The sequence below is a fragment of the Cynocephalus volans genome, chromosome 3 (genome assembly GCF_027409185.1).
Source record: "Cynocephalus volans isolate mCynVol1 chromosome 3, mCynVol1.pri, whole genome shotgun sequence".
NCBI lineage: Eukaryota > Metazoa > Chordata > Mammalia > Dermoptera > Cynocephalidae > Cynocephalus > Cynocephalus volans.
Window position 1 is genome coordinate 156,018,213 of NC_084462.1, and position 18,746 is coordinate 156,036,958.

An 18,746-nucleotide genomic window follows, 5' to 3' on the forward strand; every position below is an offset into this window, starting at 1 on the left:
GATTGAAAATATCTTTAAAAAAAATTCCATCTGTACTGAACATGCATAGACTTCTTTTTCCTTGTCATTATTACCTCAACAATACAGTATAACAACTGTTTATATAGCATTTAAATTGTATTAGGTATTACAAAATCTAAAGAGGACTTAAAGTATATGGAAAGATGTGCATATATTATGACATTTTATATCAGGAGCATAAGCAGATTTTGGTATCTGAGGGAAGTCCTAGAACCAATTCCCCATGGATATCAAGGGATGACTGTATATCTGTTGACTGATTTCATAAAGAACTGCAGAGCAAAAAAATTCCCCAGGTAAAGACAGCAATACAAGAGATATATAACAAGCCAAACCTTAGTCTGTTTAACATCTTCCCTCCTGCTCTATGCTTTCCCCTCCAAAGCTTCCTGAATGAGATAGTAGAAAGGAAATGGCATGGTACTTTTCAGAGACAAATTATTTAAGGCTCCCTAAATAGAAACTTGCAAAAGGAACTGGAAGTGAAACTATGGCTGTGCCTCTGCCAGCTGAAAATAGTATTTTTTAAAATTACTTTGAAGACAACTTCTAACTTTTTTGTTATTGTTAAACAACAATAGCCCAAAGGCCTAAAAGCTGAAAAAAGATGATGAAATTAAACCTGGTATTGAGGATGGCTTTTGTACATTATAGCCCCAAAACCTGTTCCAAATCACTTTCCAGTATTTATTTTTTATTGGTATAATCAACACATAATAGTCTCCTACTAAAAATTTAAGCTATTCAGAAACAAAGAGAATAAAAACTAAAAGTCCACCTTCATAGTTGCTCATCTACCACAAATCACCACATTCCTTTTCCAAGGTAATGAGGGTTATGAACTTAGTGTTTATCTTTCCAGACCTTATTAGAAGATACACACTATTTATGCTTTTGCATATATGTAAATGTACACAGAAGAATATAGTTTAAAATATATTTATAAATGGGATCATACTGTACACATTTTTCTATGGTTTGCCTTTTTTTTTTCATTTAATAAGATCTTTCCAAAAACATAATGCTTGTACATTTGCCTAACTCTTCTTAACTGCTGCAAAGAATTCCACATTGCTAGTAATCCACATTGTTTATTTAATCGTTCAACTCCTCAACCCCTTTTGTAGTATAGGGGCTACCCCAGACTCTTACACCTCTATTTATAATCAAATAGGCCAATTCCTGTCTTCCAAGTAGACTTTACTTCCTCAATGAAATCTCTACTGAATATCATCCTTCATTTAGGAAATTTTTTTCAGACTTTCACTAGTGGGATGAAGGTCTCATTTCCTAAGAAAAGTCTTTCCCTAATAACTACCTTTCCTCTTGATATTAATTTAAGATCTAGAAAACTTAAAAGAAACCCCAAGTAACTATAAAACAATATTGAAAACTAACTTGCCATTTCAACCACCTAACACATCATGAATACTCAATGGTAAATGACAAACACGGATATATTTCTGTTTAATCTAAACCTAGAAATCAAAATAATATTTGGAGGGAATCAAGAAACAAATCTGTTCAAACAACTATCCTGAGTGACTTAGCGATTAAATGGTATTAAGAAAATTCTCAAAAAAAAAAAAAAAAAAAAAAAAAAAAGGAAGAAAAGAAAAGTAATTCTGCCTTTCTGCATGTAAGAACACAGCAGTCTGCAACCCAGAGGAGGTCTTCACCAGAACCTGACCATGCTTGCACCCTGATCTTAGACTTCCTAGCTTCCGGAACTACAAGAAATAAATTTGTTATTTGAAAAAAAAATTAAAAGTAATTCTGTGCAGGAAAAAAAGAGAAGAGATAAAGAAGAAAATTTATAATAATAAAAATATTTGGTTGTAAAAGGAAACCATTATACTGAACTAAAAATTGACAAGTAAATCAAGAAGACCTAAAAAATAGTAACAAATATGGCGAGGGAAAGGAAAGAAGGACATAAACACAAATCAAGTTAAGAAGTCAGTGGAAAAAAACTTTTCATTGCAAGAAGAATATAGAATCAGAGATAGACTTTCATGACTAGATAGCTTAAAATGTAAAAAGTTTTAGTTTTTGAAAAAAATTTTAAGACCCTAGCAATGTTTTTTTTTTTTTTTTTTTTTTTTGAGTGTTTACTATGTGCAACTCACTAAGATAAATTACAATCTTAAACTCACAATCTGGTGGAGAGGCTCACATATAAAGTTACAACCACAATATAAAGCATTATGCATTAACTTCTACAACAAAGATACACATTAAAAGCAGAATGGAAAGAAAGTAGTGAGAGATTAATTCTAGTTGGGAGGATAAAGGAAAGCTTAACAGGAAGTGGGTGAGCTGGGTCTCACAAACTGGGCAGGATTTTGAAAGGGATGAGAAGGACGTTCAAGGCTGCGGGGAACCTGTAAACCAAAACACGAAGGGAGGAAAGTGCAGGTCATGCTTAGGAGACTATAAATAGTCCAGACATAAGTAGTCTGATGTGCTAGAAGCTAGAATAGAGTATGTGTGTACATGTGTGTACACACATATGCGCCAACACACTTGTGTGCTTGGGGGAGGGTGGTGGATAATATCAAATAAAAGGCTCAAAAGTTAGGCTGAAGCTAAATTGGGGAAAGGGATGAAAAAGATAGTATAATAAATTAGACCTATTAATATATGCTCAGATTATGGTATGGTATGTATTTTGTATCTTGTAATCTCATAACCCTATAAGGTAAATATTACTATCCTTAAATTTTTCAGATAAGTTAACTATGCTTGAAGATGTTAAATAGTTTGCCAAAATCTCACAGCTTGGTGAGGCTGGGATTGAAATCCAAGTCTACCTAACTTTATACTTCATTCTGTAGGTACCAGACATTTCATGAAGAAAATCAGATGACTACACTAAGTTTTTCCTAAATCAATGTGAAGTGAACAAGCTATACTAGGACACAAAGATTTGAATAAGTTGTCTAGTTTAGTAATAAACTTCCTAGGTTTCCCACTGCTATTATTCTAATTTTTGTAGGCAACAGAGTAAAATTTTAAAACAAATTATGGTAAATATTCTCAACAAGACTCTCTTTACTTGTCCAGGACTAAGCATTCAATGAATATCATCAAGATCAGTCAGTACAAAAAGCTAATAAAGAAAACCTCAGTATCAAAATACTCACTGACTGTTGTTCTGATCTTCTAAACACATGATTTGATGTTCAGAGTATCTATAAGAATGCCAAATTGCACACATTTCATGAAGACAAGCTGGTATTTTTCTAGTCTACTTCTCTCCTCTATGGCTGGAAGCATAAAGTGTGTTTTGCCAACAGCTTGATAAAAGTTAAGTCTCCATGACAATGTATACCATAGGTTCTCCACTAGGGGGTGGCATTTCTGTGGAAGGCTGCATGGAGCTGTTAAATACTCAAATGATGTTAGAGCTACAAGGGACTAATTTACAATGAGCCCCTCCCTTTACAAATGAGGAAACTAAAGATTCCATTAAGTTACTCAGCCCTTTGAATGGCAGATCAAGATTAGTAACACCATGGTCTCTTGACTCCTACCCAGGATCCTCAGAGCATCTATTCAGTACCCAAACTGCAAAGTTATGCTGTAAAATGGAAGAACAGAATCCCTGACTTCCAAAAGCATACATGCTCACTGTATCCAAATCCTACCTGTCTCTCAAACCTTAACCGTGAAGTGGCCTTCAAGCACTCATGTCCATGCTGACTCCCTCTTCTCTAAAGCCCTGCACCACTTAGACTGCGTCACACAATTAACACTCAATCATACACTGTCATATTCAGATTGTTTTGATTTTTATTTCTTTCCCCATATCAGTTTGGCCCCTGCACTCAAGGAAATTAAAACAATGTATAGTTTGTATAGTCCCAAATACCTGATACACAGTAAACACCTGTAACTGACCTGTTATGTCCATTCTATGCCTTCTTCAAAGGAGCCAACTTTCTCATAGTAGGAAAGTGCTGCTGGTCTCCTGAAGCAAGTGCTTCTTGTATGCTAAGCACTCTGCATCTATTTTCACTCAGTATTCATTTTCATGAAGCCCACTGCCTAGGAGAAAGCCCTCCCTATCACAGTATCTATCACTCTCATCTGTAGTCATAGGTACTGTTTGGAAAAGTGAAAAGCTATAAAGCCTCTCCTTGTGTATCTATAACATGTCCAAAATATCAGTAAAATTAAACTCTTCTTAAATTATATCCAAATCTTCCATTCTAATGATGATTTGAATCTAAAGAGGTCACAGAGTTTATATGTAACTGTACCAAGGAAAGGTGTTAACTCTGACAAACTCCTTCTTAAAACATAGGTATGAATCCAGACTCTAGAGAAGCTCTAGATTCTTTTCTTTGGTGGAGCATGGAGATCAAGAGAAGCTTCTTGTGGCAAGCCAAATTCAGTCAAATTAATTTGCAGTCTCTACACCCCCCACTAGAGCCTCCACAAACCCCAGAAGCACAGCAATAAATGTGAAAACCAGTCAGTTTAATGCAATCAAGACAAAGAGGACAGACCTACATCCAAGGACAAATCTACTTGCACCTGGGGGTGGGGGCAATATGAATCACAGGCCTATCGACAGCAGTTTAAAAGGTCAACAGGATGCCCCCCCAAAAGTCCTGGTAATACTGCCAATTTTAGGCTAAATGAAACTTAGAAAGATCCAAATTACTCTGTTATGGCCATTTGGCAGTTTCCAGAACAGGTAGGAGAAGAGAGCTAAAATCTACTGAACTGACCAGTCATGTATCAGGTGCCTTACTAGTGTTATTTTATTTAACTTATGTCAAGAAAGGGATTTTTTATCTGGTATATAGGATCAGAGTTCCTCCTTCCTGAGGGCATTCAGAGAAACAGAACTTTTGGAAAGTCTTCAGCTGTTGCTCCTACCAGCGCAACTGTGTTTTTGGTGTACCTGTTGATAGCAAATTACAGACTAATAAAACCCCTAGGAAAAACAGGATTTTACTTATGTTGAAAATGCTGACATCCACAGCAAGAAGGGACATATACCCCAGGAGTCAGAGAATATGTCAGATGGCACCTTCTTTCTGGGACAGTAATTGCCTTTATTCTCCCAACTGCACAATCAGACAGTAAGTCCCTCCTAATAATAGCTCTAGTTCAGACCACAGACTAAAAAGAAATGGCTCAATTCACATACTGAATGTACAAAATGCCCCCTTTGAAGAGCAAAAGCAAGACAGTGGTCAGAGGTCCTTAAAATTGAACACAACTACTTTTTCAAAGAAACCAAAGAAAGAAAGAAAGAAAGAAATAGGAGGAGGGGAAGAGTTTGGATAAGGGGCATAAAGAATAAGTATGATTTGTAACAATGAATATGCTAATAAAAAAAGAAAGTAAAACAGAAAGAAAAACTATAAAAACAAATGCCAATAAATAAATAAAATATGACATAGGAAATCAATAAAGCACATAGGAAAGTGCTTTATTTCTGAGGATGTAAGCATTCTTTCTCTTTAAATTCAAGCTATAAGACTTTATGCTTCTTCATGATATGGCAAGCATTCTGTCTTCTAAGTAATATCATCTTACATTTGTATTGTGTTTACACAGCAATTTCACATGCGTTAACTCATTAAAATCCTGCATAACAATTTAGGTAGGTAGTGTGATACTCTGCCCAGCTATTAAGACACTGATTACTATTGATTTTATAGGACTGTATGGGATTTCAGAACTATGAGTCCACAAATACAAGGGAGAGATGTGTTATATGTGAAGAAAATGAAAGAAATGTGCCACCTTCCTGAATCTTAATATTGATGCCAAATGGTTCTCTGGAGCTTCTAGAGATAAAGGATCTCCATTATCTCAAGGGCCTGAAATTAAATGCCTCAAAAACTCTACATATGCTCAGTGCTCTCTGGTAATTAATGGGAACAAAGTGCTTCTATTATCCATGTCACAGGCATTAGCCCAGAGACAACTAAATTATTTCTAAGCAAGGTTCGAGGGAGCCTGGCTACAGGCTGAGAAAAGGGCTAGGTTTTGGCCTGTGTCATGACCACTCCTCCTCTGCCTCAATCTGCTGTTTGTGGGGGGAGTCGTTAAAAAAAGTAGTGGGTTCAGATACACTTACTGGCCAAAGGTCAAAAAAAAAAAATAGTGGGGAAGAGTTTTTTGTTAAGAAGCAGAAACGTACAGCTGTGTTGTAACCATGTGCGTAAAGAAAGGCTTAGGACGTGCCAGACATCTGAAGCAGGAAGCACTGTGGTTTCCTTTCTGCTAGGGATTCCCCTTTGGGTTAGGCAAAAGGTCAGGAAAGATAAAGCCCCTTTCCCAGTGTCAATAAAGCCCAAGGATGATGGAAATTCTGGGAATTATAGGGGTTCAAAAATGCTATACGACAATGGTACTCACACCATTCTTTATGTAAACCCACAATAATGTCATCTGTCTTCAAGGGCAATAGGCCATGTCTAATGTCTAATAGGACATCAGGGGCTAGCCACTTAGCTTACTTGGTTAAGGCATGGTGCTGATAACTCCAAGATCAAAGGCTCAGATCACTATACTGGCCAGCTGCCAAAAGTAATAATAATAGGGCATCAGGTGTCCTGTTATTTAATAAATACCCCTCAATGATAGCCATCATGTTGAAGGAAAAAGTTACAACAGGTAAAATTACACAGAGAACAAATTCAGTGAATGCTGGCTTACAGAATGGTCCCTAATTGGGGAACAGCAGCAGTAACCACAAACTGAAAATCATTTTATCTATTCTTCCACCTTATAACTACATTTTTCCTACTGTTTCATATCTTACAACAGCACTTTTATATTCATTACCTTACTTATCTATAATTAAGATTCTTCTGAATCATGAAGGTTTAAAAAGATTTTTCAGTTCACTCTTAAATTCATCAAGTAAAGAGGCCCTCTTGCTTCATTTCTTTTAATTAAACTAGCCTGGAGACAGAAATAAGCAATTCAAAGTCTCTACTGGGAACTGTCTTCCATGTATTACTGTATCACTTGCTCCTATTTACTGCCTCCAAATAACTATCTAGTTTCATTCCATTGAACACTTGAACAAGGAAAAAGAGGAAAGACATGAAGAGTTGCAATTGTTGTACTACTACTTCCTGCTGTAGAATTACCTCGTCACTTTGAATCTTCTTCCATTTTAGGATATTTCTCTTCCAAAGTCTTGACCAATGATAGAACTTCTGTTCCACCATTCCTTAACTTTCCTTCATTTATTTAGTTTACATTCTTCAAAAGCCAGTTACATTTCCTGTACCCTTCTTTTTCATGCCCTCAGGTACTGTTTTGCTGGGTAAAAATACTCTTATCTTTCTGTACAGATCAATTCTTCAGTCTTAAATAGTTCTTGTGGTTTTTCAAAGGTGCTCTGCACTTGCAGAACCATTTTGTGCTGCCCCAAAAGTTTCTCAAATAGAGATGAAAAAGGCTGTTGCCCTTCTCCTCATTCTATGCACACTTCCACCTCCCTTTCACCCAAATGTCAGTTTTTATTATTCTAGTTTCCCTGTCAGCATAAAATTTCTATTCATTATCACTAACCCTAGTCTCTTGCAGCTTTTTCCTCTATCCTGCCCTCTTCCTTAAAGGTCTGAAGTTATTTGAACTAAAAGCTATTTCTGACTATTGTTTCTCAAAGACAGCACAGTTGTTCAAGACTAAACAGCACTGAATCCATCTCTCTCTCTCTCTCTATATATATATATGTATGTATACTTGTACATATACCTGTCAGTCCTGGGAAAAAAGTCTTAGGAATTAAAAACAAATCACTTCTCTTAATCTTGGACATTAACACATAACTAAATTCCAGCTTTTGAAAATTGTAACTATATACATATATATACATACATATATATACACATACATAATACATACACACACACACACACACACACACACACACACACACACACACACACACACACACACACACACACACACACACACACACACACACACGATTTTTGCACCAAGAGAGCTAATGGCATATGCTTGAGTGTTTTATCACACCAACATTTCTATGAGACAGCTGGTTCAGTCCTTTGGCTAACAGCACAGCCAAAATTATTGTTCCAGGCTGTTAATACAACTTTTTGTCTCAATAAGACCATAGCTGGTTATCACATGACTGCTGAGAAAACCACGCCTTCTGGGCAAAGCGTAGCCTGTTGGCCTCACTAGGTCACGGAAACCTCACAGCACAACACGATACTGCCTCCTTTGGCTGTAACAGCAGGACATACTTCCTCGTAATTTTTTGCCTCCACTCCATGCTTCATGTCCAGGATCACGAGTTGGTCAGGTACCCGCCCCGTTCCTGAGAAAGAAATCAAAGGATATCATTGTGTGGAATATTTAAAATTCCGGGAAATCACCCACCCACCCTCCTTCTCCCTAACCCCTACCCTCTCAATAGAGGGAAACAGCCACAACTCCTCCCCATACTCAGCTGCAGTAAATTCCTGGCTCTGGCTAAAATCACAAACATTCTGGACAAAGCCTCTATCTGTGTGGGGTGCCGGAAAGCAAAGAGAACATGCTGCTGGTAAAAATCTCTGAGCAGGCAGGACACAGGATACTGCAACTGGTACTACAGAGGAATAGAATAGGAGTAGACAAAACACATTGGCTTATTAAAATCGTAAATAATACTCATAAGTCAAAAGAGTGTGAAAATAAGTGGCACAAAAATCAATAGGTAGTGGGCACCAATTTAGGCTGAAAAATGCACATTTCTACATCTGAAATGGTTGGCCTGTCAAATTTTGAGAGGTCATGCTCAATTAGGATTAATCCTAGCTAAGCTTGGATTTTCTTAATATAAACCTGAGTATTGAAAAGAACCTAGGTTTTATCTAATATTCCACTCTAATTCAAACATTCTGATCAATGTCAGACCTATTTAAATAGGTAAATAAAATGTTACAGGGCTATATAACTAAGCCCTTAAAAGAGTTAGAACAGCTCATGAGAAAAACTTTACAATAAGAGTACCATTCTCAGGGATGTTTCTTAGAAAGCAAAACGTCTGTTTGGGATAGTAGAGCCAACAAAGCAATGTTCATATGAGAAAAGTTAATCTGATCAAAGGGAAATTGTAATCTTAAATCACCAAGTAGAAGAAAGGGAAAGACCCAAAGAAGCTAAAGGAAAATAGTTAACTCCAATCCCTTTAATTTACCTGACTATTATAAAATAAAATACTGCCTACATGAAATTAGAAGTTTTGGGAAATACAGTGCCACTTAAGGACAGGGGTTCCTGAGACCATAAGCCACAGAGAATGGTACTACACCCTTTGTGGCCTGAGAGACATTGGAAGTTTTCTGAAATCCACTGAAGTGAATTCAGTAACAATTACTCATTGAGAACTCATTGGGTGCTTGAACTGTGTTAGAGATTTTCATGGGGTATAATCTCTGCCTTTAAATTAATTCAGTGGGGAGCCAAGACTACGTACACATAATAACCATGGTGAAAATGCAAAGGAATGTAAAATTTTAAGCCAAAACAACTGGTTCAGGGCTGGCTGGTTAGCTCAGCTATTTAGAGAATGCTGCTGGAAACATTCAGGTCCAGGGTTAGATCCCTGTACTGGCTAGCCCTCAAAAAACAAACAAACAAAACTGGTTCAGATAACCCCAGCTACAAGCAATGGTAAGAGGAGGGAAGAGAGGGGCTGAACTGTGGCTCACTAGGGAGAGTGTGGTGCTAAGAACACCAAGTCAAGGGTTAAGATCCCCTTACCAGTCATCTTTAAAAAAAAAAAAAAGAGGGAAGAGATGGGTGGTGGATAGACTTCACTAAAGAGGGAGCACCTGAAGGCAGCACTTGGACAAAGCATTCTAGGCAATAGGCAAAGCATGGACAAAGAGATAATAAAATAAGAATGTCATGTTTAAAATACTGTGAAGAACTTCTTTTGGACAGACTAGAAAGATAATTGGAAAGCAAGAGAAATAAGACTGCATAGGTAAAGTTAAGAACTAAGACAAGTCACAGATGCCTCCTGAGCATTAAACCAACAAGTCACCAACCAAAAAAAACAAAATGTTGCACCCAGAGTAGTCTCTTCTCCCAAATCCCACATGTAACTCTGTTTATGACATTGCCCAGAGGAGATGTAATGCAAACTTTTGCTTCTCCTTTTTCATTTAAAAAGTTGTGAAACCCAAGGAGTTCACAGTCCCACCTAGTCAAAATTATCAAGATAACCTCTTCCTAACAAGAGTCTTCTGACTATCTCCCTGTTTGTCACAGCATAGTGTAAGCCAAGTGAAACCATAAAACCACAGACCTCTGGCTGGTCACAGTCCAGATTATAGTCTCTTCCAAAGAACAGTTCAGCCTATCCCCTTAGGTGATATCACAGCCCTAAAGGGTCTCCTTTGTAAAAGATACTTTAGTAATTTCTCTCTATGCATTCCCTGGCAAACAGACAATCCTTTTTTTTTTTTTTTTTTTTAAAAGACAATTTTGTTAGGTTTTAGGTTCACAGCAAAACTGAGAAGAAGGTACAGAGATTTTCCATATACCCTTTACTCCCACACATTCATAGTCTCCCCCATTACCAACATCTCCCACCAGAGCGGTACGTTTGTTATAAATGATGAACCTACACTAACACATCATTATCACCCAAAGTCCACAGTTTACATTAGGGTTCACTCTTGGTGTATATTCCAAATGTAATGTTGGGACAAATGTATATTGACATGTAGCCACCATTATACTATCATACTGAATATTTTCACTGCCCTAAAAATCCTCTGTGCTCCACCTATTCAAACTTTTACTCGCCTAAACAATCTTTTAAAAGGTGCTCCAAAAACTAAAGGGTATCGGGTTTCCATATCAGAATAAACAAAGAACATAAATGAAACTAGAAACTGAGTGCTGATTATATAGCAGAGGACACTACAGAGTTGGAGAAGATGTGTACTTAATTCAGGGAAAATATTCTGATTACTTACCCTTGCTTTCAAAACATACTTCAAACATATCATAGTCTTCAGTGGTAAAGGCAAATTTCCCCTTGGTTGCATCTTCCTTGGAATACAGAATATGGCCAGCAGAATCTGTGATCTAAAATTAAAAAGTAAGAAGTGGCAGCAAATAACACTCAGAAAGGGAGCTTATAGAAACTGGGGAGACAGAAAGAGACACTATCTGTAAAAGACTGTTGATAAATATTATGATGACTATGTTCCAACTGTCCCCAAAGACAGAAACTGGATTAGAAGTTGAAATCCAAACACAGAAAATTTCATTAATTCAAACAGCCTAACTACACTGCAGGCTAAAATCTGTTACCGCTATAGGTAAGACATACCATACCAAAAAGTTGATCCAACCAATGTTCCAAGTTACATAAATTGGGCTTATTGACAAAAACTCACTTTATAGAATGTAGACTAGTATCATTACCTATAGAGAGACATGGCACAGAAATTGAAGTGAACAATTACCAAAAGAATAATACAAAAGGAGAAAGTTACATAAAAACGGATTACTTCTATAAAAAAATCTTGATGGGGCAGGGGTAAGGGTGTAGAATGGAATTAGGACACCTGATGTAAGGACAGAAGGAAAAGACGGCATGCATAGAGAAAAAAAATCTGGGAGTTCTATTCCTGCAAATTTCATGTTAATTATGTCAATGGCTACACATGGTGGGAACAAGACTCGGGATAAATAAGAAGATTCTCTTTAAAAAGATATCTTTGGATTCTACAAATGATTATTCCTTTCTGCTAAGTCCTTAGCTTTAGTTTTCCAAACTTAAACTGCTCCATTAGATGAAGGGCCATACATTGGTTAAGTAAATGGCTACATATGAAGTAAGAGAATGACACAGTAATTTAAGAAATCAAATCCCAGGCTTCTTTTCCAGAGCACATGGCTGTCGGAAGGCACATTTCATCACCTAAGACATGAAGCTACTTTGCAATGTGGAACACAAAAGTAGTGGTTTCATTATATTAAACTGGATGTTCCAATGCTTTGTTAAAACTGGATTCTTTTTAATAGGTGAACTTTTACAAGAAAAATTGAGTAGCACACATTTAAATTCAAATATTTAAAAGCACTTTATAACAACAGTTATTTCTGAGTTGTGAGATTTTTTCTTTATACTTTATTTTCTTTCAATTTTCTACAAAGGAATACAACACTTATGGTCAAAAATAATAACAAAGCTATTTTGTTTTGAAAAAACCATTATAACTAAAGAAAAGTGATAAATACTAGATAAACTTGAAACAATGGGTTAAGAAAAAAGATTTTATGTGGGCTAGCCAGTTAGCTCAGTTGGTTAGAGCAAAGTGTTATAACACCAAGGTCAAGGGTTCAGATCCCCATAACAGCTAGCTGCCAAAAAAAAAAGTTTTCTGGCACAATTTCCAAATTCCCTAATAATAACAGCAGTTAATGTTAATCAAGTGTCTTCTGCCATCCAACATCATTCATTAATTTGTCAAGCATTTACGATACTTAGATCTGTACTGGTCACTGGGGATACAAAGACGAGTAAGATAGTTCCTGTCTGCTTAAGAGTCAAAATGAGGAGGAGCGTAAGAAATGAGACAGCTTCATTCTGGTTTTGGTTTGCATTTCCCTGATGATTAGTGATGTTGAGCACCTTTCATATATCAGTTTACCATTTGTATGAGGTGATGGGATATGTTAATTAGCTTTATTATCTTAATCATTTTACCATGTACACATATATCATATTGTATACCTTGAATATATACAATTTTTGTTATTTATACCTCAATAAAGCTTTAAAAAAAAGAAAAAAAGGAGAAAGTTTCACTGCAATTGAAAAGTGCGTGACTAGAGGTATGCACAGGTGCCACAACATTATGGAAGGCCAGGTAGTGCATCTGGGCAACATATGAGCTGCTGAGTCCTGAAGGAGGACTATCAATCAAGGAAAGCATAGGGGTAAAAACATTCAGTGTAAAAAAGACAGCAACGGGTTAGGGTACAGAAAAATAAAAAACACGGTATCATCATAATAATACTAATAGCTAATATTTAGTGAACACTTATTAAGTGTCAAGTACTGTATCAAGTGCTGTATATGCATTTTAAATTTAATCCTCACTAAAACGCTATAGGTAAAAATTATTATTTCTCCCATGTTCCGCAGGACAAAACTGAGGCACAGAGAGGTAAAGTGGCTGGTAAGGTACTGGCCAAATCATGTAGAACTCCAACACCATGCTGAGAGGCAATACGGAATGGAAAATACAGAACGGAAATAGAGTGATATGATTCGATTTGCAAAGATGAATCTGACAGTACTGTAAAGTAGACTAAAGAGGGACAACACTAGAGATAAGGAGATGGGTTAGATGAGGGCCTTGGATATGGACAGAAGGGGACAGATTTGAGGAATTTTAAGGAGGTAGAGCCTATAGGACAAGGCCAAAAGTAAACACCCTCAGGGATCAAATAAGAAACATACTGAATCTAAGAGGCCAGCATAAGTCACATGGAGTGGTGGACACTGGCAAACTAAAGAAGAGGGCCCATCTCAAGGGAGAAGCCAATGACTGCCCTGGGTACTCCAGGTTTTCAGATATCCAATTTTCAAGAGAAGCTAAACATTTTAACTTTTATTTGAAATCTCCTAATATTTAAATCCTCACAACCAGTCCCAACATTTGAAAAACCATCTCAAGTCCAAACAAAGTTCTTCTGGGCCACCAATTTCGACCCCTGCACAGGACTGAAAGAAAGCTGACTAAAATCACATAGAAAAACTGCTGGGAAGAACTGAGGTTTCAGCTGAGATCATGGACCACAAATTTCTAGTGGCAAAACCTAGCAGCTGGGATGCAGAAGCAAAGAAAAGGCACGTTTATTAACTGATCTAAGCCTGGGGTTCCACAACTGGATGGTTTGGAAGGATAAAGGAATTAAGAAATCATGCTATATACTCTACAAACTTAATCTTTAATCCTCTCAATAATCTCATGGAGGCCAATCTTATTATCCCCATTTTACTGATGAGGAAACTTAGTAACTTGCCCATTATCACTGTTAAAAAATTGTTATGTGGATTTGAAAAAGTCTAAAACCCATGCTCTTTCCACATTCCATGTTACCTTCTCCCAAAAGGAATGTCTAAAAGAAGTAGAATGCAGAGAAGTCAAGAAAGACTTAACAGAATCTTTGGATTCTTGGGATCAGTGCAAATCAGAGAGCCCAGAGTCCTCTCAAATGGGACACAGCACTGTTCAGTCTGCATTCACCACATTAGAATATCAGCAGGCAGCCACAAGGTAAAGACCTTGAAGTCAGCAATAGCTAAAAAATCTGCAAGGGAAAATTTAGCCCTAAAGATTCCTAAAGCCTCTTGTTCATGTGATACTTTTACTGAATCACCAACTAAAAGAAAAAGCATAAAAATGGAATACTTTAGAATCTCTGATACACAAATAAGGCAAAAAGGTCTAGGAACTAATAAAATCCCAAAGTTATGTATAGTCACCAGTGTGGTGCCACTCTGCCTTTCTTCAGAATCAGTTCAGACTCTCAGATATTCACTTACACTCTCCCTAGCCCCCAAAGCCCAATGACAAGCCTTAAAAGCAAAGAGGAAGTTCAAAAAAATAGATGGCAGGAATAACAGATTTTCACATTCCAAGCTGGTCTGAAAACCTAATTTGGATTTGGCTCCTATGAATAAAGCTGCAGACAACATAAAACTTCTCCAAGGCAAATTCAGGTAAAATAAGTTTCCAGATTTGCTCACCACACTAGTTTAATTCTTAAGGGAGAAGATAAGAATTACAGGTTACTAGGAATGTTTAAGTGAAACTGGTAGAGGACAGCAGAAAATAAGCATTAAGCTTAGAGCATCGAACAGTTATGAATGATTTTGTCATTTCCACACACAGGCAAGGAAAGAAACCAGTCACCGGCCTAGGACAACCCAGTTAAACAGGGCTTACAAGATTTGGCACACATTTGCCCAATCACCTTACTTCCTGGAAGAACAGATTATAATCTCTTTATTTTCTATGATATTAAAAATATCATTCGAAAATTTTTAAAATTTAGGGCTGCCCAGTTAGCTCAGTTGGTTAGAGTGCAGCCTTATAACACCAAGGTATCGGGTTCATATCCCTATACTGGCCAGCCACCAAAAAAAAAGAAAGTTGACTAAAAATTTTTTTAATTTAAGGGCCGGCCTATGGCTCACTTGGGAGAGTGTGGTGCTGATAACACCAAGGCCACGTGTTCAGATCCCTATAATAGGGATGGCCAGTTGGCTCACTTGGGAGAGCGTGGTGTTAACAATACCAAGTCAAGGGTTAAGATCCCCTAAAAAAAAAAAAAAAAAAAAAAAGAATTTTTTTTTTTAATTTAAGGAGAGGAGTCTCTCTAGATTGTAAAGGGGCTTAAATGCAGATCATAAAACGTTTATTAAGGCATTGGTAAAAATCCATTGTTGAATACTTTGCAAAATGAACTAAGAAGTCTGCTATGTTCTTCTGAAGGATTCCAGAACAATCCACACTTTCAACTGGTATTCAGAAGGGGTGAAAACTGTTTAAATTGTCCTCTTCCATGTTGTACTGAGAACTGCAATCATAGAAGAACCACGTGCTTTGCTCTATGACATCAAAAAAATTATTAAAGATTCATTCTAGGGCAAGGACTCAAATGCATCACAAGAAGCTGAAGGCAGAGGACCTACCACTGCAGTCTGTACCTTTCATCAGCATGAAAATTTTACCTCCCAGAAATAGTGTATGATAATGCTCGCAAGTCTCTCAGGGACTCCACATTTCTATACTCCCTATAACCTTAAGCTGATGCAATATATGAACATAAGTATCTGAATAGGTGGAAATCTGGGCAGACAACTTGACAACTGAACTTTCAGGTTGGGTTAAAATCATAAGAAATGTTAGGCACTCTAAAAGGTCCTAGGATTTTTCTGAAAATCAGTAGAGTTTCCTATCTAGTTGATATAACTTTGCAGTTATTTAGGAACCAAGCCATTTAGTCTTAAGGGGAGAAAAAAATCACACCCCCTAACCCCATCATCATTACATAAACCAGCAGGTAGCCAAAATTAGGGAACAGGAAACTGGGCCAAGCTAAATGACTAACCAAAGCTGGCAAAGTCCAATAAGCTGAAATGATGGTTTTTAATTTCCTTTAATTAAAATGTTCTGATTACAGATCACCTTAAAAGATTATCTGGTTTCTCAAGAATCGAGAGGTTTTATTTTTCTTTCTTAAATTCTACTACAGAACCACCTTGGTAATATGCTTAATAATTGCTACTTTCACCTCCTAAAATAGCAAGTATTTAAAGGATTTTTTCCCTTTTAACAATAAAAATACTTATAATATCATTCATAAAGTTCTTTAATTAAACAAAGGTAACATCAAGCTATAAAATTTGCCCATATGACATCAAGGAATGGTAAGTAATAAAGATTTATTTCTAGATAACATCTTCTGAAGAAAAGAAAACTAAAGTTCACAGCTTAAGAAATAGAGAAAAAAGTGTTAATTGTATGCACAAAGTAGCTGATGTCAAGAATATGTGAATACTCACACTGAAACTGTCAAATAAGTGAGAAGACAGGTAACTGGGAAAATAAACTCATTTAGAATTGGATTGTCTTGGGCCATTCTAGCCAGTAGCTGGAAATATGTTCTTGCGCATGTCATGATCCTGGAGCCTGCCCCCAATTCCCTTTACCAAATATTCAACATAATTCTCTGGCCTACTTCAAAGGGATCTTTAAGTATCTTAGGCCAATAAAGCAATTAGGAATAAAACAGAATAGAGTTCACCTGGAGGAAGAAATAAATAGGCATTATCAAGAACCCAATTTGAGCAAATGATATCTGCACAATAAATTTGCCTCTTAAGTTTTCTGGAAGTCAAGATTAAAAGAGAAACAAGATGGATTATACATCATTTGTTTTCTGAGGAGAGCTGACAAATTTATCTCAGGGACAACTTTCCTGGAACTAAAAACGAATAATTTACCAAGGTCACGGGTTTGGATCCCTGTATCAACCAGCTACAAAAAAAAAAAAAAAGGAAAAAAACAACGAATAATTTATCAGGAAGGTCCTTGTAAAAGAACTGTGACCAATATTAGCCTCATTTTCATCCATGGTCTTGCTATATTGTTCAAATGGGTGCTTTTGGTGACCCTCCATAACAATGAATGGCCTGACCTAATGCAGAGGTGGGACCTAGGAACTAGATGAATGCTTGCATGCCCTGGTTCTCTGCCCTTTAGCACTACCACTTTTCTCCTCACCCTAGGCCCCTCCACTCCTGCTGCTCACAGAATTTCAGCCTTACTCTAAAGTTCCAAGAAAAATGGGACTACTATTGGCCACTTTTGTGTGCTACCACAATTGTGTTCAAAAAGAAAAAAGCACCAGGAAAACATGTCTTAAAATAATACTTTCCATCCAGATCTTGGTTTCTAATACATTCTTCAATTAAAAAAACCAGGACCAGCCAGCCGCAAAAAAAAAAAAAACCCCAAACAAACAAACAAAAAAACCCCATAAATAACAGAAACCAGGGCTCCTTGAAGAAATGGCTGATTCTAGGACTAAGGCAAGAAATGTACAAGATGAGCTTGGAACATCTTGTAGTGCCAGAAGTAAGGAAGTGCTCAAAAACAAAAATAAAAAAAAAAACAACAAACAAACAAAAAAACCAGGAGTATGTCAAAGGAACGTAAGAGCCAACCAGAAGAGTTTCCAAAAGCCAAAGCTGAAACAACTGGAGAAACAAATAAAGTAGTGTTGGATTATAATCCATAATACACAATAAATATCCATGAATTCACCGATATAAATGTTTGAATAAGTAAATAAATGGGGTAGAAAAGACAAATCTCCCACGCAGAAGACTCTCAATTTATGTAGACACTGCAGCTCTCAAGGAGGTAAGCATAACTTCCCACTCCTTACATGTGGGCTGCATAAAGTGACTTCCTTCCACAGAACATAGTATAGAAAGTGAGAAAAAGGTAACAGCGGAGAAATCTGACAAACACTAACTCAGCCAGATGATCTAGGTCAATATCAACGGTGATAAATCATGTTCATATGAAAATGACACTTTACCTCTGTGGTCTTCCTCCCCACACCGATAAACCCAGTCTTATCATGAGAAAAACATCAGGCAAATCCCAACAGAGGGTCATCCTACAAAATACTTGACCAATATTCTTCAAAACTCACAAGGTCATCAAAAACAAGGAAAATGAGAAACTCACAAACTAGGGGAGTCCCAAGAAAACATGACTAAATGTAATATATCTAGGATAGGATCCTGGAACAGAAAAAAGGACATTAGGTCAATAATTATGAAAATCTGAATGAAGTAATTAATAGTAATAGTACTGGTTCATTCATTGTGACAAATGTACCATACTAATGTAAGATGTTAACAGCAGGGAAACTGGGTATGGAGTAAGTGGGAACTATACTATCTTCACTATTTTTCTGAAAATCTCAAACTTCATAATAAAAAGTTTATTTAAAAAACACTACACAGAAGGATGAAGTCAAACACATATACAGATATACACACACATCTCTAGAGCCTCAAGAAATTTAGTCTACTCAGAGCCAAGCAGTGAACAAGCATTTTCACATACTTTTCATTAGGTTCAGTATATGCAGATAGTTCACTTGGACAAGTC

General features: G+C 36.8%; 1 protein-coding gene across 1 annotated transcript in view; it reads right to left on the reverse strand.

Annotated features, from left to right (window-relative positions):
- TMED10 (transmembrane p24 trafficking protein 10) overlaps nt 1-18,746 on the reverse strand; it is a 33,512-nt gene that overhangs the window by 4,766 nt on the left and 10,000 nt on the right. Inside the window, exons 2-3 of the mRNA XM_063091218.1 lie at nt 11,007-11,118; nt 8,277-8,350 (exon numbers count right to left, since the gene is read on the reverse strand). Of these exons, the coding sequence (XP_062947288.1) occupies nt 8,277-8,350; nt 11,007-11,118 (186 nt within the window). The remainder of the gene's footprint in view (nt 1-8,276; nt 8,351-11,006; nt 11,119-18,746) is intronic.